At 40.4% G+C, this 15,741-nt stretch overlaps 1 protein-coding gene across 7 annotated transcripts in view; it reads left to right on the forward strand.

Moving 5' to 3' along the window:
- Positions 1-14,437, forward strand: part of Cntn4 (contactin 4) — a 1,002,315-nt gene extending 987,878 nt beyond the window's left edge. For all 7 annotated transcript variants that reach the window (XM_040739329.1, XM_040739331.1, XM_040739333.1 and 4 more), the window contains 4 exons: positions 617-803; positions 1,236-1,348; positions 9,328-9,496; positions 12,647-14,437. In XM_040739329.1, the coding sequence (XP_040595263.1) occupies positions 617-803; positions 1,236-1,348; positions 9,328-9,496; positions 12,647-12,747 (570 nt within the window). In that variant the 3' untranslated portion in view covers positions 12,748-14,437. The remainder of the gene's footprint in view (positions 1-616; positions 804-1,235; positions 1,349-9,327; positions 9,497-12,646) is intronic.
- Positions 14,438-15,741: the final 1,304 nt, after the last annotated feature.

Below are 15,741 nucleotides of genomic sequence, written 5' to 3' on the forward strand. Positions count from 1 at the left end.
CAATACAGTTGGCAGAATAAGCTTAAATATGATATCCCCATAGGTATAGAGAAATGGCTTCTGAAGCCAATAGTGTTCATTGCTCTTAGAAAGCATCTGCGTTCAGTTTTCAGTATCCATGTTGGGCAACTAAACAACTGCCTATAAGTGAAGACTCAGGGGATTTGATGCCCTCCTCTGGCCTCTGTTGGTACCAACATTCACATGTACATACACCCACAAACACCCACACCCACCCACCCACACACCCACACACACACACACACACACAGTTTTAAAAAAATAAAATTAAATCTTTTAAAAGAATTTTTTTTCAGTCTTACATACCCAGCATCACCTAGGCTCAAACTAAAGGTGGGAAAATTAAAGAGAAATATCCATTGATGATTCACCAGACTGTCCACATCAATGGAAAAATAAGAAGAAAAAAGAAAATTTTCTTATTGTGGATAATTTTGAAGATCATGTGAATCTCCTTACTCTGAAATCTTTGTCCATAAATTAGTATAGAAATTTAACTCCATCATAAGGACTTGCACAAAAATATTATTACCTGATGACATTGGTAATATCCCCAGTGGATATGATTTCCAAGATCTTTCTTTTTATTTTTCAGGTAAAATATTGGAGACATGATGACAAAGAAGAAAATGCTAGAAAAATACGAACAGTTGGAAATCAGACATCTACAAAAATCACTAACCTAAAAGGAAGTGCACTGTATCACTTAGCTGTCAAGGCATATAATTCAGCTGGGACAGGACCCTCCAGTGCGACAGTCAATGTCACGACCAGAAAACCACGTAAGGGCAAAGTTGCTCCGAAATATTTTGGGGATTCATCAAACATACTCCAAGTTCATTACCTATCCCCACCTCCCAGGGATCATTTGCATACTAATTGGTATCATTATATGGATTCAAAGGCTCCTTAGCATTTTAACTGAACCTTTCAGAATACCATGCCAAATTCATTGCTCCAGAGGACAGAAAGATAAATGTTTTTCTCCTCACTGGGAAAGACTACTTCTTTTAGCTATAAATGGTAGGCGACCAACTGAATCTTTTTCCATTTGCAATGCTGTATCTCGTCAGATTTCAGTGACCTTGAAGACACATATTAGTTCAATCGCCCATTAAATTGCCTCTACTCTAGAATCCTAGTAAGGAGACATGCCTCAGAATCCATTGAGATTTAATAATCTGTGACTTCGTCTATCTTAATTTTTTTTATAGCACCAAGCCAACCCCCTGGAAACATCATATGGAATTCTTCGGACTCCAAAATTATCCTGAACTGGGATGAAGTGAAGGCCCTGGATAATGAGTCAGAAGTAAAAGGATACAAAGTGGGTAATTCCTTTTTGCAAGCATACCTAATGCTGCCAGTGGCAGGGAGTCTGGCTCCCAGCAGATCCTCCATTTTCTCCCTCTCCCCTGAAGTCACTCCTCTGGCCTTTTCAGGAATCTCTACCCTAAAGCGATTGGTCTAAATTTTATATGTGCTCTGTGTTAATTTTCCAGAATTTAGACCATCATCTGGGTGAATCAGTTTTTCAAATAACTGAGCTAATGAGCTTGGAAAAGAGAAGAAAGGTTTAATTTGTTTCACCCTTGTGGTTTCAAGGATGGTTAACGGTTGCTTTTGGACCTCTAGCAAGGCAATATATCATGGCAGGGAGATGCAGTAGATGGTGGCCAGGAAGAAAAAAGAGAGAACAAAAGAGACTGGGATTCCATTCTGCAGTCCCCTGCAAGAGCAGTCACAAAGTCCACCCCTTGTAGGTTCCAGCATCTCCCAGTAACACCACAGACAGAAGACCATGCCCTTAACATATGGACCCCACTGGGGAACACTTACACCACTTAAAACTCTATGAGAACTTTAGTTATGTTTATACAACCTAGATCAGAAATGGTTAAAGACCCTGTGACTAGGACTCTACAAAATCCCAAGAAAATAGCCCTTAACTTTATCATTATCTCACTCCATGTGTGTGTATGTGTGTGTGTGTGTGTGTTTAATCAACAATAATAACTGTCTGTCATTCTTATTTCTAATCTTCTTCCTTCTCTTCCTCCTCCTCCACTTCCTCCTCCTCCTCCTCCTTCTTTTTCCATTTTTTGAGACAGGATTTCTCTGTATAATTTTGAAGCCTCTCTCTTGGCACTCACTCTGTAGACCAGGCTAGCCTCAAACATGGAGATCCAGCTGCCTGTGGCTCCCATGTGTACACCCACTGCCCAGGACTTTTCTTCATTTTTTATGTAAAGGAGAAGACTGGAAAAGTACACCAAATCTAAAAAATCGTATTTTCTTCTTTTGCTATTTTAAATTTTTACTTATTTTACATACCAGCCACAGTTTCCCATCCCTCTTCTCCTCCCAATCCCTCCCCACCTCCCTCCTACCCCTTCCCCCATCCACTCCTCAAAAAGGGTCAGGCCTTGAATGGAAGTCAACAAAGCATGGCACATCAAGTTGAAGCATCCTCCCCACTGCATCAAGGCTGAGTGGAGTATCCCACCATAGGGATTAGGTTCCAAAAGGCCAGTTCATAGGGACCCCACAAGCAAACCAAGCCACACAACTGTCACACACATGCAAAGTGCCTAGCTCAGTCCCATGAAGGCTCACATCTGTAGGTCTAGAGTCCCTTAGCTCCCACAAGCTCAGATCAGCTGTCTCTGTGGGTTTCCCCTCATGATCTTGACCCCCCTTGTTCATTTGATCTCTCTTCCCTGTCTTCAGCTGAACTCCAGGAGCTCAGTCCAGTGCTTGACTGTAGATCTCTGCATCTGCTTCCATCAGTTACTGGATGAAGATTCTATGATGACAGTTAGACATTCTGAATCTGAATGTAGGAGAAGGCCAGTTCAGGCACCCTCTTCCACTATTGCTAGGTGTGTTAGCTGGGGCTATCCTTGTGGATTTCTGGAAATTTCTATGGTACCAGATTTCTCCCTAACCCCATAATGGCCCCCTTTATCAAGATATCTCATTGATTGCCCTCTCTCTCCATCCCTCTCCCAATTTGGCCATTCCAATACCTGTTCTTCTTTCTATAGATAGCGTTCTCTGTAAGAAAATGGATTGAAAATGTTGTTTGCCAGATCATGTAAATGCTGGCCTGTCTTCAAAGAGAAAATGAACACACACACACACACACACACACACACACACACACACACACACACACACACAGCCAAAAGATGGCGTTTTATCTAGTGGAGCTGGACTTTCAAATGGTTCTGATCTGCCTGACATGGAAGTGAACTCAAGTCCTCTATAAGAGAAGTACAGACTCATGATGGCTAAGCTCTCTCTCAAGCCTATGACTAAATTTATACTTCCCATTGTCACCTGAAGTTGGGCTAAAACAATTGTGTTTAATTTTTACTATTTTCACAGGCTTCGTTTGGCCAAAATACAGAGTGTCTGTGGTTAGAATCCCTGATAGAGCTCACACATGGGTGGCTTTCTCACCTGGCATGGCTTTGTAAAAGCTGGAGAGTGGCCAGAGATTATTTACTACATGGACTCTGCCGATGGGGAACTCTGGCTTTCTTCCAGTGTGGCCATCTCAGGGTAGCTGGACTTCTGATGAGGCCTTTAGCTTCAGTGGGAGAGAGAGTGGAAGCCACATGTCTTTTTAAAGCTAAGGATAAAAGTAGCTACTGTAAGGCCAGCCCAGATTCAAAGGGGTGAGGGCAGGGAACATGGGTGCCAGCAATAATGCATCATTCTGATGTGAAGGGCCTGTGGGCAAGGAGTAGCAGGGTTGGCTGTGTCCAAATGTGAAGGCCAGATGACACACTGAGCAGACCGTGACCAGGGCCCAGTCCCAACCTCTGTGAGGGTGAAAGAAGGAACTGAAGATTTTTAGCTGGAAGAAGAACAAAGTTCTTGGAAGCATAATAATTAAAATATCTAGAGACTTAAATAATAAGGAATAGAATTCTCCATTTTATAAGACTCCAGAAAATGTTGATGTCCAAGCCCTTCTCCTTGAGGAAATTTCAATATCATAATCTTGATTTTATAATCTTCCTTAAGTAATAAAAACAGTGAGGGGGTATTAAAGTGGACTTGCAAAGTTACAAGGAAAGTCAGTTTTTCCTTTTGAATGATTATTGTAAAATCACTAGCAGTGGAGAGCATGTCCACACAGCATAGTGACGATAGTTTATCAAAAGCTTTGCACAAAGTCACTCACTAGGAGTCTAGTCAGGATGCAAAATGCCCTTAACTTAAATGCCACATTAAATTTCCTTCCCTGGCATCTCAGTGCACAGTGGTGTAGCGAAAGCCTGCTTACCCTCAGCAGTGGTGTAAAGTCCATTTTCCCTTGGAGCTAAGTCCCTTCTTGAACAGCTTTGGCTCCTGTAAAGTACGACTGAGCCAAAATTTGCCTTCCCAGAAGAGTTCTGTTATTCTCCATATAGGATTTTGGAAAACTATTTTTATTTCTATAGAAATAGAATAAAATATGAGAATAAATTAAAACTAGGACACTTAGTTCTCTTTCCGATTCAAATATCAGCTCAAATGAGGTCGTCTTTTATGGCATTAGCCATGTCATTTGCATCTTTTGAAGTTAAGCTGTGAGAATATAGGGTAGTCCCGCTGTGGCAGGAGGGTACATGTGAGAGGTATCACCCACAGATGGAGTCAGGTGTACACAATGCTATGGAAACACGTAGCAGAGGTGGAAGAAAGACAGGGTGGCAAGGAGAAACCTTCCTAATACTATGACCCTTTAATATAGTTAGTACCTTATGTTGTGGTGACCCCAACCATAACAGTATTTCATAACTATAATTTTGCTATTGTCATGAATCATAATAGAAATGTATGATATGTAGGATATCTGATGTGTGATCCCTGAGAAACACTGAGACGAGAGTGTGTGGAATGAACGAACCATGAGAACTATAAAGAGGATGAGTATCTGGGGGGAGTGAAGGGCCTCAACATTAGCATGGTCTTTAGATTTATAACAGGTATTTATGATAGTAAGGGAACATGGAGGCCAGTATGGGCTTTGATATGCTGATAGGTGCCACAAGTAACCATGTGCCCCTTCTACCAGAATAAAGGAAAATGACTCCTTTTGGAAGAATTCCTGAGGAATTCTGGATTTTATCTAACCTCTAGAAATCCTTCTAAAGTCCAGCTTGAGATCATTTATGGATTTATGGACATCCTGCGACCTAAAATCAGATTTAAAGAAATAATATCTGGTCTCGGACTGGCAAAATAAGCTGCCCACATAAATAAGCGAATGAAGCTAACTGAGCCCATTGGACAAACCCTCTAGAAATCTGTCCAAGTTTCTTAACCATCTTACCTTCAATAACCCCTTAAAGAAGAAATTTCTAGGGTCTACTATGTCTATTAACCCTAACTTAAAAGACACAGAAATGTGCTAAAATAACATCTCTGGAATATCCAAACTTGGAATCTGAGCACGCAGTATGGAACCTGCCCCTGCCCCTTGGCCTCTTGTTTATTTTGACTAGCAGCAATCAATCAGCAGACACAGCAGATGGAAATAAAGCATTACAAAGAAAAAGGCATGAGGGTGAGGAGACCAGAGAGAGTCAGGGGACAAACAGGAAAGATGTGCCATTTTATGTATTGGCCAAGGAAAGCCACGTCAAGGGTTATATCTTAACTGAGCTTTCAAAGAAAGGAGGAAATGAGACAGGCAGCCTTCTGGCAAAGTGTGTGGGCAGAGGCATGAAGGCGCAGCGGTGGATCTGTGTCAGTGTAACAGAGTGTGAAGTATTGGTGACGATAGCAATAGACTTTCTGGCTGTCCAGAGGGCAGTGGCTTTTTAGCTCCAGTTGTTGCCAACGAGAAGTATAGACCAGTGTCTTTGTCTGTGTGTGTGCTACTGTAAGAAAATAACTGAGGCTTGTTAGTTTATCATGAACAGAAACATATTTCTTGAAGGTGGGAGTTTCAACATAGAAGTGTTGACTTACAACAGTCTTCTTTTTCTGTCATTATAAAACAGGAGACAAAAGGCTGAGACACACCAAAAAGGGACAGGATTCCTACAACAGCACCAGTCCCGGGTGGGGCTCTCACAGTCCAGATACATCATTACTGAGTCTAATCACCTCTTAAATGTTCCATTTATTTTTTTTTTGAGACAATGTCTAACTCTGTAGTCAAAGTTGACCTGTAACTCACTATGTAGCTAAGGGGCCTAAACTCACAATAATCCTACTGCCTGAGCATCCTAAATAATAGGACTGTAAGCATAAGCCCCCATGTTCCACCTCTTTAAATTGTTACAGTAGAAATTAATTTTTAGCAGAAATTTTAGAGCAAATAAACACCCAAAACACAGCAACTGTGATGGTCATATCTTTCAACGGTAATGATAAACCTTCATGCATAATTTCTTAGTTCATAAAGGTTGGCATTTAAAAAAAAAATCAGACACTAACATGGCCAAAACAAATAATATATGTCAGCAGCACATGATCCTCAGGCTACATGTTCTCTCATTTTAGTTTTTCCATTTTATTTATTTATTGGTGTGTGTGTGCATGGTATGTGTGGCAGTCAGGAAACAACTTTCAGTAGTTAATTCTCTCCTTCACCATGTGAATCCTGGATATCTAATCAAGGCTCCTTTACTTGCAGAGGCATTTGCTCTCCTATGCCTCCACTGTTTTTTCGTTTGTTTGTTGTTTTTTTTATTTTCCAAGACAGGGTTTCTCTGTTTTGTTCCCTCCACAGTTTTTTAAGTTCACTGTCTAATCCCCTTTGTTCCCACATATGAAGACAGAGATGGAAGGGAAAGCAATTTGAACTACAGATGAGGGCCAAATTGATAAGAGTAATCCAGGCTCTGGAGTTGTAGTGCTTAGGTTTAAACATGGGATCAATCACTTACTTGTCATGGGACCGCAGGCAATTGTCTACTATCTCCAGGTCTCAGGTTGCCATCTCTGAGGTCAAAATAGTAACTAAGCATAGCTCGGGAGATGATCTCCGTAAACCTTTACAAGCAGAAGTGTTCTAACACCAGAGAAGCAAAAGTGTCAGCTGTTATCATTATTCCCAGGATCCTCTCTTTCTCCCTGCCTGCATTATATCAGATACAAGCACAGCCTTCATGCCAATCAGCTGTATCAAGTGCTAGGTGTAAATGAAACTTAAGCTGGCCTTTATTTAGGTTCCACAGCAGTCTCCACTATTACAAGACTGATAAGCAGGACTGATTTGGAAAAAAAAAAGAAAAAGAAAAAAAAAAGTCTGCTTTCTCGAGGGAATGTTTCTTTTGGATTTATACTTGAAACCAGTTGGATTCTGTGAGCTCTTGCAAAGACCAGAAGTAAATCAAAGAAGCAATTTGTTCCTCTGAGCCAGATGTGACCTTGCATCCCATCAGTCAGCCCATTCTCCTGAAGGGCTGGGATGAGAAGCTGGTGGCTGAGGATTTATTGGTGCTTGGTCATTTGCAAAGGGATGCCAAGCCTGGCACAGCCGATGCTTCAGAGTGGGGAAGGGGAGGGCTTGTGAATCTCTTCACCTTAAGGAAATTGTGTTTTCCACCTTGTATTAGTGGGCCATAAATTAAGGTGATAAAATGCCAAGGAACAAATGGGATCTTAACTATGTTAAGGAAATCTTATGAATTTCACTTCTGTTTGCTTCTGTCTTGCAATAGAAGACTGGCCTCAGTAGATCAATATTTTTAGGGGTCTCATGGATACACAAGCTAGTCCTGTGGTCGTCAGACTACCATCCTTGGTCTAGTAACATTGGTATAGGTGGAGAACTTAGCAGAATGAAAAGTTCAGGACTCAGTCCTGACCTCAGCAGCCAGAAAACCTAGGGAAGGGCTGAAGAAATGATACTTTAAGTATCTTGTCTGGTGATTCTGAGACAGGGCAAAATTGTATTCTATTCCCCTCCACCTCTGCTGAGAAGTACAGATTTAGAGTACCAGCAAGTATCCCAAAACACCCAAGGCTGAGGACCACTGGTGCCATCCAGCTCCATCTTTTTTATCCTGTGGGAAGCTGGAGAAGGTAGACTGTTTTGACTTATGATTTAGGGATCAGCTTCCTGACACTTCTCCATGGTGTGAGGACCCTGGGCCTCAGTGTCCTCATTTGTGAAAGGGCATAAGCATACCTGCATTGTGGGATTGTAGTGACAATGACAAGTTACCTACAAGAGTCAGAACCTACAGGATAGTTGTCCTCATGATTGTTTCCGGGGGCACAATGGCAGGTACATGTTTTTATTCCTTTATAGTTTGTTCCCTACTAGGTTGAGGTCCATCAGAGACTCAAGTGAGTGTGTTGTCAGTATACGTAGCCAGCCACCTCATCAGATAAATTACAGTCCAAACTCAGCATCTAAGAGGCCCAGGAAGGGAAACAAAGGTGCATGAGTAGAACTATTCAGAACCACCACACTCCCAGACTCTCACTGATTGCCTCTTCTACATGACCCTTAAAAGGTGTCCCAGTGGGAGGGAAAGGGGAGAGCTCACTACTCTTGCCATTCAGAAACATCTATGTGTTTGGAAATGTCCTCTTTCAAGAAGTTTCAAGGTGTCTCTTGTGATGGGAACTCCTACTGTGTGTGCTCATCTTATTTCACTTACGTCTGCATAGATATACTTTATTCTTTCCAAAATAATAGTTTTATTGATTATTTGGGAATTTCCCATCATGCATCCCAATCACACCTCCCACGCCTCCCAGGTCCACCCTTCCCTCCCTCCCTACCAACGTCCCTCCCTCACAACCTCCCTCCCCCCAAAACAGAAGAAAATAAAAGCAAGTCCAATTTGTGTTGCCTGTAAACTAACCGACATATGTCTAATGCATCCTTTGAACCCAGATCTTACTGCATTCAGTCTTTATGAAATCTTGAAAAGTGGCTGTTTTGCCCCCATTTTACAGTGGAGGGAAATGACATTCAGTGAGGTGAGGTAGATGACTCATGGTCACACAGAGCCAGATCTATTCTGATTCCAACACTGTATCACCGACTCTGCATGCTTCCTCAGACTTCTATATTTCAATGTCAGTTAGCTTACCCACCTGAAAGAGTAGCCACACGTGCTGCTCTCCTTTCCCTCTTGAAGTAGCCTTTCAACTCTTCCCTCCATGGCATGGTAGCAAAAGACATGACCCTCACCATAGATTAACCTTCTCTGTGTGAGCAGGCTGTCAGAGCACTTCCATAACCTTGCGTTAAGCTGGTACCTAGAGATAGACAGGAACAAAACCACATCTTTGGGCATTAGTTAGAGCAGCAAATGACACCTGCTCTTTCTACATGGGCAGGTCTTGTACAGATGGAACAGGCAAAGCAGCACGTCTGTCATTGAAACAAACAAAACATCAGTGGAGCTTTCTTTACCCTTCGATGAAGATTACATCATAGAGATTAAGCCATTCAGCGACGGAGGAGACGGCAGCAGCAGTGAGCAAATCCGAATCCCAAAGATAACAAGTAAGAATGCTTTTCTCACCTTTTCCTCCTCCCTATTGTGCCACTGTCCCAGATGACCCAAGGATTCAAAGAAATTGAGCTTGAAAAGAAAGAGTTGTAATTAAGATGAATGACGGGAGCCTCCATCCTCTCATCACTGGTGTTTTCTGATTGCAAGAAACTTCATGCAAAACAAAACAAAACAAAAACCTTTGCCCAGTTTTCATGGATTTAGTCAGTGACGAATGTAGATAGTATGTGAAGGCTGTCCCACATAAGTCACAGAGGGCTGTTTCATATTGATTCATTTAGCTCACAAACACATAGTCTCCAAATTATCGCTCCCAAAGCTAACGAACAATGAAGTTAGGAAGAATACACAAAAAGGTTTTGTTGTTGTCTTGTTGTTCTTTTAGACAGGGTCTCACTATGTAGAATGACTGGTCTGGAACTTGCAGTATAAACCAGGCTGGCCTTGAACTCACTGAGATCCAATTGCCTCTGCCTCCTCAGTGCTGGGATGAAAGGAATTGAAAATATACAACACCATCTCCTGCCAAAAACTTCTTAAGGCTATGGTATTTTATGCCCAGAGAACTGGTATAATTCAGTCTTGAGTTGGCAACGTTTAGACGTTAACATGATACATTTTTATTGAGTATATGTAATCTACATGCAAAACACATATGGCTATATATATAGCTAATTTTCTCGATTTAAAATGTTGTTAAATAGTATGTGAAAGTAGTCCTTTTGAGGAAATGCATTCTATTCTGTTTTTAAGTATCATGTTTATGAATATCTCAACAGCCTGCTAATTTTTGTATGGCTTTATTTATTTAAAAAAAGGAAATTCATAAGAGTAAAAAGAATCAGAATAATGATTGGTAGCAGATGGTGAGTGGGGGATGGCTGTTTAATGACTATTTGTGTACTATTTAGCATTATTTTTAAAAGTATCTAGAAAGAGTTGTGCTGGTTACATCTGAAAATACTGCCAATGGATTGTACTCTTTTGTCTTTGTTTTAGCAGGCAGGGTCTTACAAAGTAGCCCTGGTTGGCTTGGGCCTGGATATGTAGAGGAAGCCGTCTACCAACTTGTAGAAATCCTTCTGTCTCTACTTCCTAAGTACCAGGATTATAACAACCCAAACTACCTGAGTTGTGTTCTTTGGCTTACATGGTCCCTTTGTTTATGGAGTATTTTATAATGATAAAGGAAAGATTAGATAGACATCCAGGCTGCCATTAGATAGATATCAAGGAACATAATTTTTTGGCATTTGGATTTGAGGTCTGGATATTAGGGGATCAATTCAAGCTGGAATTAAACTTTCAAACTATCAAGAGAAAGATGATATTTTAAACCAAGGTGATATCCTCAACACCGAGACTCTAATTTTAGTACTGAACTAAGTCTCTGCTAGGTGTCCATCATTTCATTTTTCAGATGAAGAAAGGGCTATTTTGTCTTACAGATAGGAAATGATAGCAAAACAGCCATGAAGCAATTTTCATGGCTTCTGTTAAATTTCTCAGTTCAGAAGAGTACAGAGCTCCCTGGTCATTTCACCCATTTTCTGTGTTGCCTTTAATTTAGGAAGGCTTCAATAGGTACTTGTCTTGTTCAAGAACAGTATGGGGTGCACTGGGAAACTGAGGCCAAAGGCCTTGCCCCAGAAATAGAGTTTATACTTATACAAACATATATATGTGTGTGTGTATAATATATATAGCTAATATATTTTGTATGGTTAACATAATGTATAATATGTATATATGGTTAATGGACTTGAATGCCATTGAACTATACTTTTTGTTTGTTTTGTGGGTTTTTTATTTTTGTTTCTTTGGGGGGTTCCTCACTAAGTAGTACCTTGACTGGTCTGGAACTAGCTATATAGATGAACTAGCTATCACCAAACAAGGGCTCTGACTTCCTCTGAGAGGGAGCAAGCTATACAGCAAAGCTGTGTAACTAATCTCCAGATCACAACAACACACAGTTGGGATTTACTTACCTCACTCTGCTTAAATCTTACTATAAACTTCTTACCATTGCAAAGATCTTCCTTTTCCTCACCTGTGCTTCCTGATCTTATTCATTTCAGGAACATAAATAGTGTTGGATAGTGGCGTTCTGAGTGCTAGCCGAGAATGTATTCCCTTAAAGAGATGTCCATCCTGTCAGTTAGGGAGATCAGGCTGCCTTAAAGGAACCCAGACTGACAATGAGAAAGATTTTATTATGAAAAATGTGCAACCCATATGAAAAAGTTTGTCTAAAATGTGATTATTTTGTCTTAGCAAAAGCGATATACTCAGACAAACATGGTTTTGATTCCCAATCCAGCCACTCACTTGCTAGCACTCCTAGACAAGTTAGTTACCTCATCTTTTGGGAATCCAGTCTCCTTATCTGACGAATGAAACACTGACAATATCTGGTCCAGAGAGCGGGCTGTAAAAGTGAGTGTCACAGTGTCTGCATGGCACAGAGGTGGAATTTCAAAGGGAGTATCAGTTACATCACGGACATATTGACCTGTATCAGACATATTGCTAGTAATATTGAAATATTTACCACAGCGAATATGGATACCTTCAATTTATTTTTAAAAAATCTAAAAAGTATCTGTAGGCTATTCCCTAACTTGTTCCCAGCCCACAGAAAGGTCATCATGGAACTAATGTTAATAAATCATTGAGAGGAAACCGTGTAGACAGCTGGAAAGAAAACTCCATCAATAAAGTGCTTGCCTTGCAAACCAGAAGATTTAAATATGAACTCTAGCCTCTATTTAAAAAGCAAGCTAGATAAGATAGATACAGCCACACACCCTTGTAATCCTAGCACGAGGGAGGTAGAAACAGGAAGATCCCTTGATGAATTCCAAGCCAGTAAGAAACCCGACCTTGAGAAAGCAAGGTGGATGGCATCCTTCTTAAGGAGTCGACAGAGTCCCTCCACATGCATTCATACACGTATGGACACGTACCTGAGCAGACAAGTGTTTCTGCACATGCATACATACACATTAAAAATAAAAGGAATAGCTAGATGATGCACAAGCAGACAGTGTGGTTCTTGGAGAAGCCAGCCCTGGAGCACCTCTTTCCTGTGTGCACAGGATGGGACCCTTTCAAATGGATTTGTTCTCTCTTTGCAGATTCCTATGCAAGAGGATCTGGGGCTTCTACCTCCAACGCGTGTACGCTGTCAGCCATCAGCACAATAATGATCTCCCTCACAGCCAGGTCTAGTTTATGACAAAAGTTATCTAAAGGACTTGCTATTTATAATATAAGCAACATTTAGCTAGTTGTTTTGAAGACACCCAGTACTAAGTAATATCGTTGTTCAAGTACATCTTATTACTGGAAAAAAATGTTTTTTGCTTCGTTAGGAATGGCATTATACAGTACTTTCTCAAAGCAAATCTAGCTTTGTCTGAAGTTTCTTTGGAAACTCTGCAATGCACTGAAGACATCTGTAATATGATGTTACCAAAGCAGTTTACATATGTCCTTATATGCATATTTTTTATTATATATTTAGTGTTTTATAGAATTTTTTAAAGTTAACATATAATGTAGATATTGGTTTTTTTTCCTCTGCTGTAAAATGCTCTGGGCAACACAACCACACAATTATGATTTGAGATGATTTCCTTTAAGGACAGAGTTTGAAACTCATCTCAGTAAATGAATTACAAATGACTTGTACAGTTTTACAAGGATCTAGTGACAAAACAGCTGGAGACTTGGTCTGTAACTCAAGGTTGCTGTATATAAATTATTCCTTGAATGGTTAATGCATTGAATTGAGTCCCTTTGACATATGTGATATGTTTTCCCACCCTGTTGTGAATTTTGTTGTTCAACACAACTTGAGATGGTTTCAGGAACTACAAATCTCAAAAGCTACTCTTCCCAGTCCAAGAGGCACCTTGTGCAATCCTCCCATCCCTGAACTTAGTTAGCATCGTCTGGTAAGACTTTATTTGAGCATCGTCTTTGTAGTAGCATCATCTTAGGCACTGAATTTGAAGTTACATATCCTGTAGTAACATAGACAAAAAGTTACTATAGTCAAACAGGTCTTTCATGGCATAAAAGGTAATTTTACTCTTTAGACATATCTGTTTTGAATGTAAATTTTTTAATGAATAATTCTGTCAATGAGTTTATAATTTCAAATTTTCTTATAGATAACATGAGTAACTGTAATGATAGAGTCCTTCTTTTGAATGACAATAACATATGTAATTTGAAAAAAATTTCCTATTTCAGCAAATAGCTGCTGCAAAGAATTTTACATATGAATCTATAAATTTTCAGTAGTACAAACGTATTGTATCTCGATGTCTCCCCTGTTTTGCAGTAGCTAGTCTGGTTGCTTCTAAGCTTTACATAAATCTTAAAGTCATACAATGAAAGATGGCAATATTGACAAAACCTTATTCTTATGAACAACTCTTTGCTATAATGGGGGATGTTTTGTAAGCTGACAAGGGAAGAATATAGAAGGCAATGAGATTTTTATATGAAACTTTTCACGTTCAAACACAGAGTCACCTCTTTCTTCTTTCTTGGAGAGCTCATGATTGCCTGTAACTTGTCGTTTTTGCTTACACATACCATAGCTTTTCAACCTTCTAATTATATTCATCCAGTAAAGTCATCATCCGGATTCCATTTGTGTGAAAATTAGGATGGTAACAGGGAAAATATTGTCAGTATTTCAGCTGCGTTCCTTCTTTAATTTGATATGCTTTACTTCTATGTTAAAATATGATTTAAAAGTCACATGCAAAAAATCAACATAATAATAAAATGAATGAAAAAAGCCTGATATCCCAGGTACTTCCCAACCCCAGTGTAAATGATATCTATCAGTGATCTAGAATATGTAATCTTTTTTAAAGTATTGTTAATAAATATTCTGTCATTTGTAAAGATATCTGCCTTCTGGGAGCATTATTCCTGCCTGCCTGTCAGGCAATTTGATAGCTTATCTTTGTGCTAGTTACAACTGGGACCACAGGGAAACCCAAAAGTCTCTAGCTCTGACCCCAAAGCTAGGTGACCCAATTCCAGTGGTGACTTTGGAACTGACAACCCTGAAGACAGCCTTTCAAATCCTCCTTAGAAGCAAAGAGGATCAAAATCAAGTAACCAATGTCTTGAAGCAGACTAGAATTTTTTTTTCTTGGCTAGCCAAGATTTTGCCAATTTGATCTAAGTGTGTCTGTTGTTTCCCTACCCAAAAAAATCTTAAAATCTATATATAAACTAAGCACGTAAGGCCCTTCTTAGTCTAAATCTCTTACCCCTATACCCATCCACACTGAGCCCTGCTTGCTTTTGGTCTCACCTCTGTGCCTTTTGGTCTCATGGCTGTTCCTCCTTGAAATGTTCCCTTCTCTCCCGCCGAAAAAGCAACTGTCTTGGGGCACCTCCAACCCTCCAGCTCATCTGTGAGATCTTCCCACATGCCTGTCCTTGTGATGTCCTTCCTCTGAATTTGCTGCAACCCTTCCCTTCATTCGGTATTTCATAAGGTACTACTTTTGGAAATCTCTTGTACTGTTACCTTGCATTTGAACCTAACTCCTGTATTGTTACCAGACTTTTCCTTATATGTATGCCTTGTCTTCCCAACTAGATTGTAAGCTCCTCGAGGGCAGGGACATTGGTCTTCTCTTCCATGTACTCTCCATAGTGCCTAGCACAGTGCCTTGCAATAAATACTCATTGATGAATTGATTGAAGGGGTCTTTGAAGTAGCATTTTGCATCAGTTGTCGGCCTGTGTGCTATATAGCAAACCAAGCAGGAAGGACTACTTTGGTGATGTTCTGGGAAGGACCAGTGGCTTCTAGTATTGCACTTTGATGAACTTTTTTCATCTCTCAGCTTTATCATCTGATGTTGATGCACTGAGTTAGCTGAGGCCAACTGGACTGAAGAGTTGGGCAAGCACCACTGTCACCAAAATTTGTTGACTTCTGTGGTTATTATGGGTAGGGGCCACTGTTTGAGAGCAACAAAAACAACTCTCCTAACTGAACCAAACAGGAAGGAACTAATTACCATCTCATTGGGTCATCGCAGGAGCTCAGGGATTACCAGAGGTGCAACTCTTGATGAGTGCATGCACCCAGCAGGTCTTTTGCTGGATGGTTTGAAGGATAAATTGATTATGTTTGGGGGTTTGATGTCATTCTTCTCAGTGTGCTCCTCACTTCTGGAAGTATCCTGTC

The sequence above is a fragment of the Mesocricetus auratus genome, unplaced genomic scaffold (genome assembly GCF_017639785.1).
Source record: "Mesocricetus auratus isolate SY011 unplaced genomic scaffold, BCM_Maur_2.0 Super-Scaffold_100676, whole genome shotgun sequence".
In the NCBI taxonomy this organism is placed as follows: domain Eukaryota; kingdom Metazoa; phylum Chordata; class Mammalia; order Rodentia; family Cricetidae; genus Mesocricetus; species Mesocricetus auratus.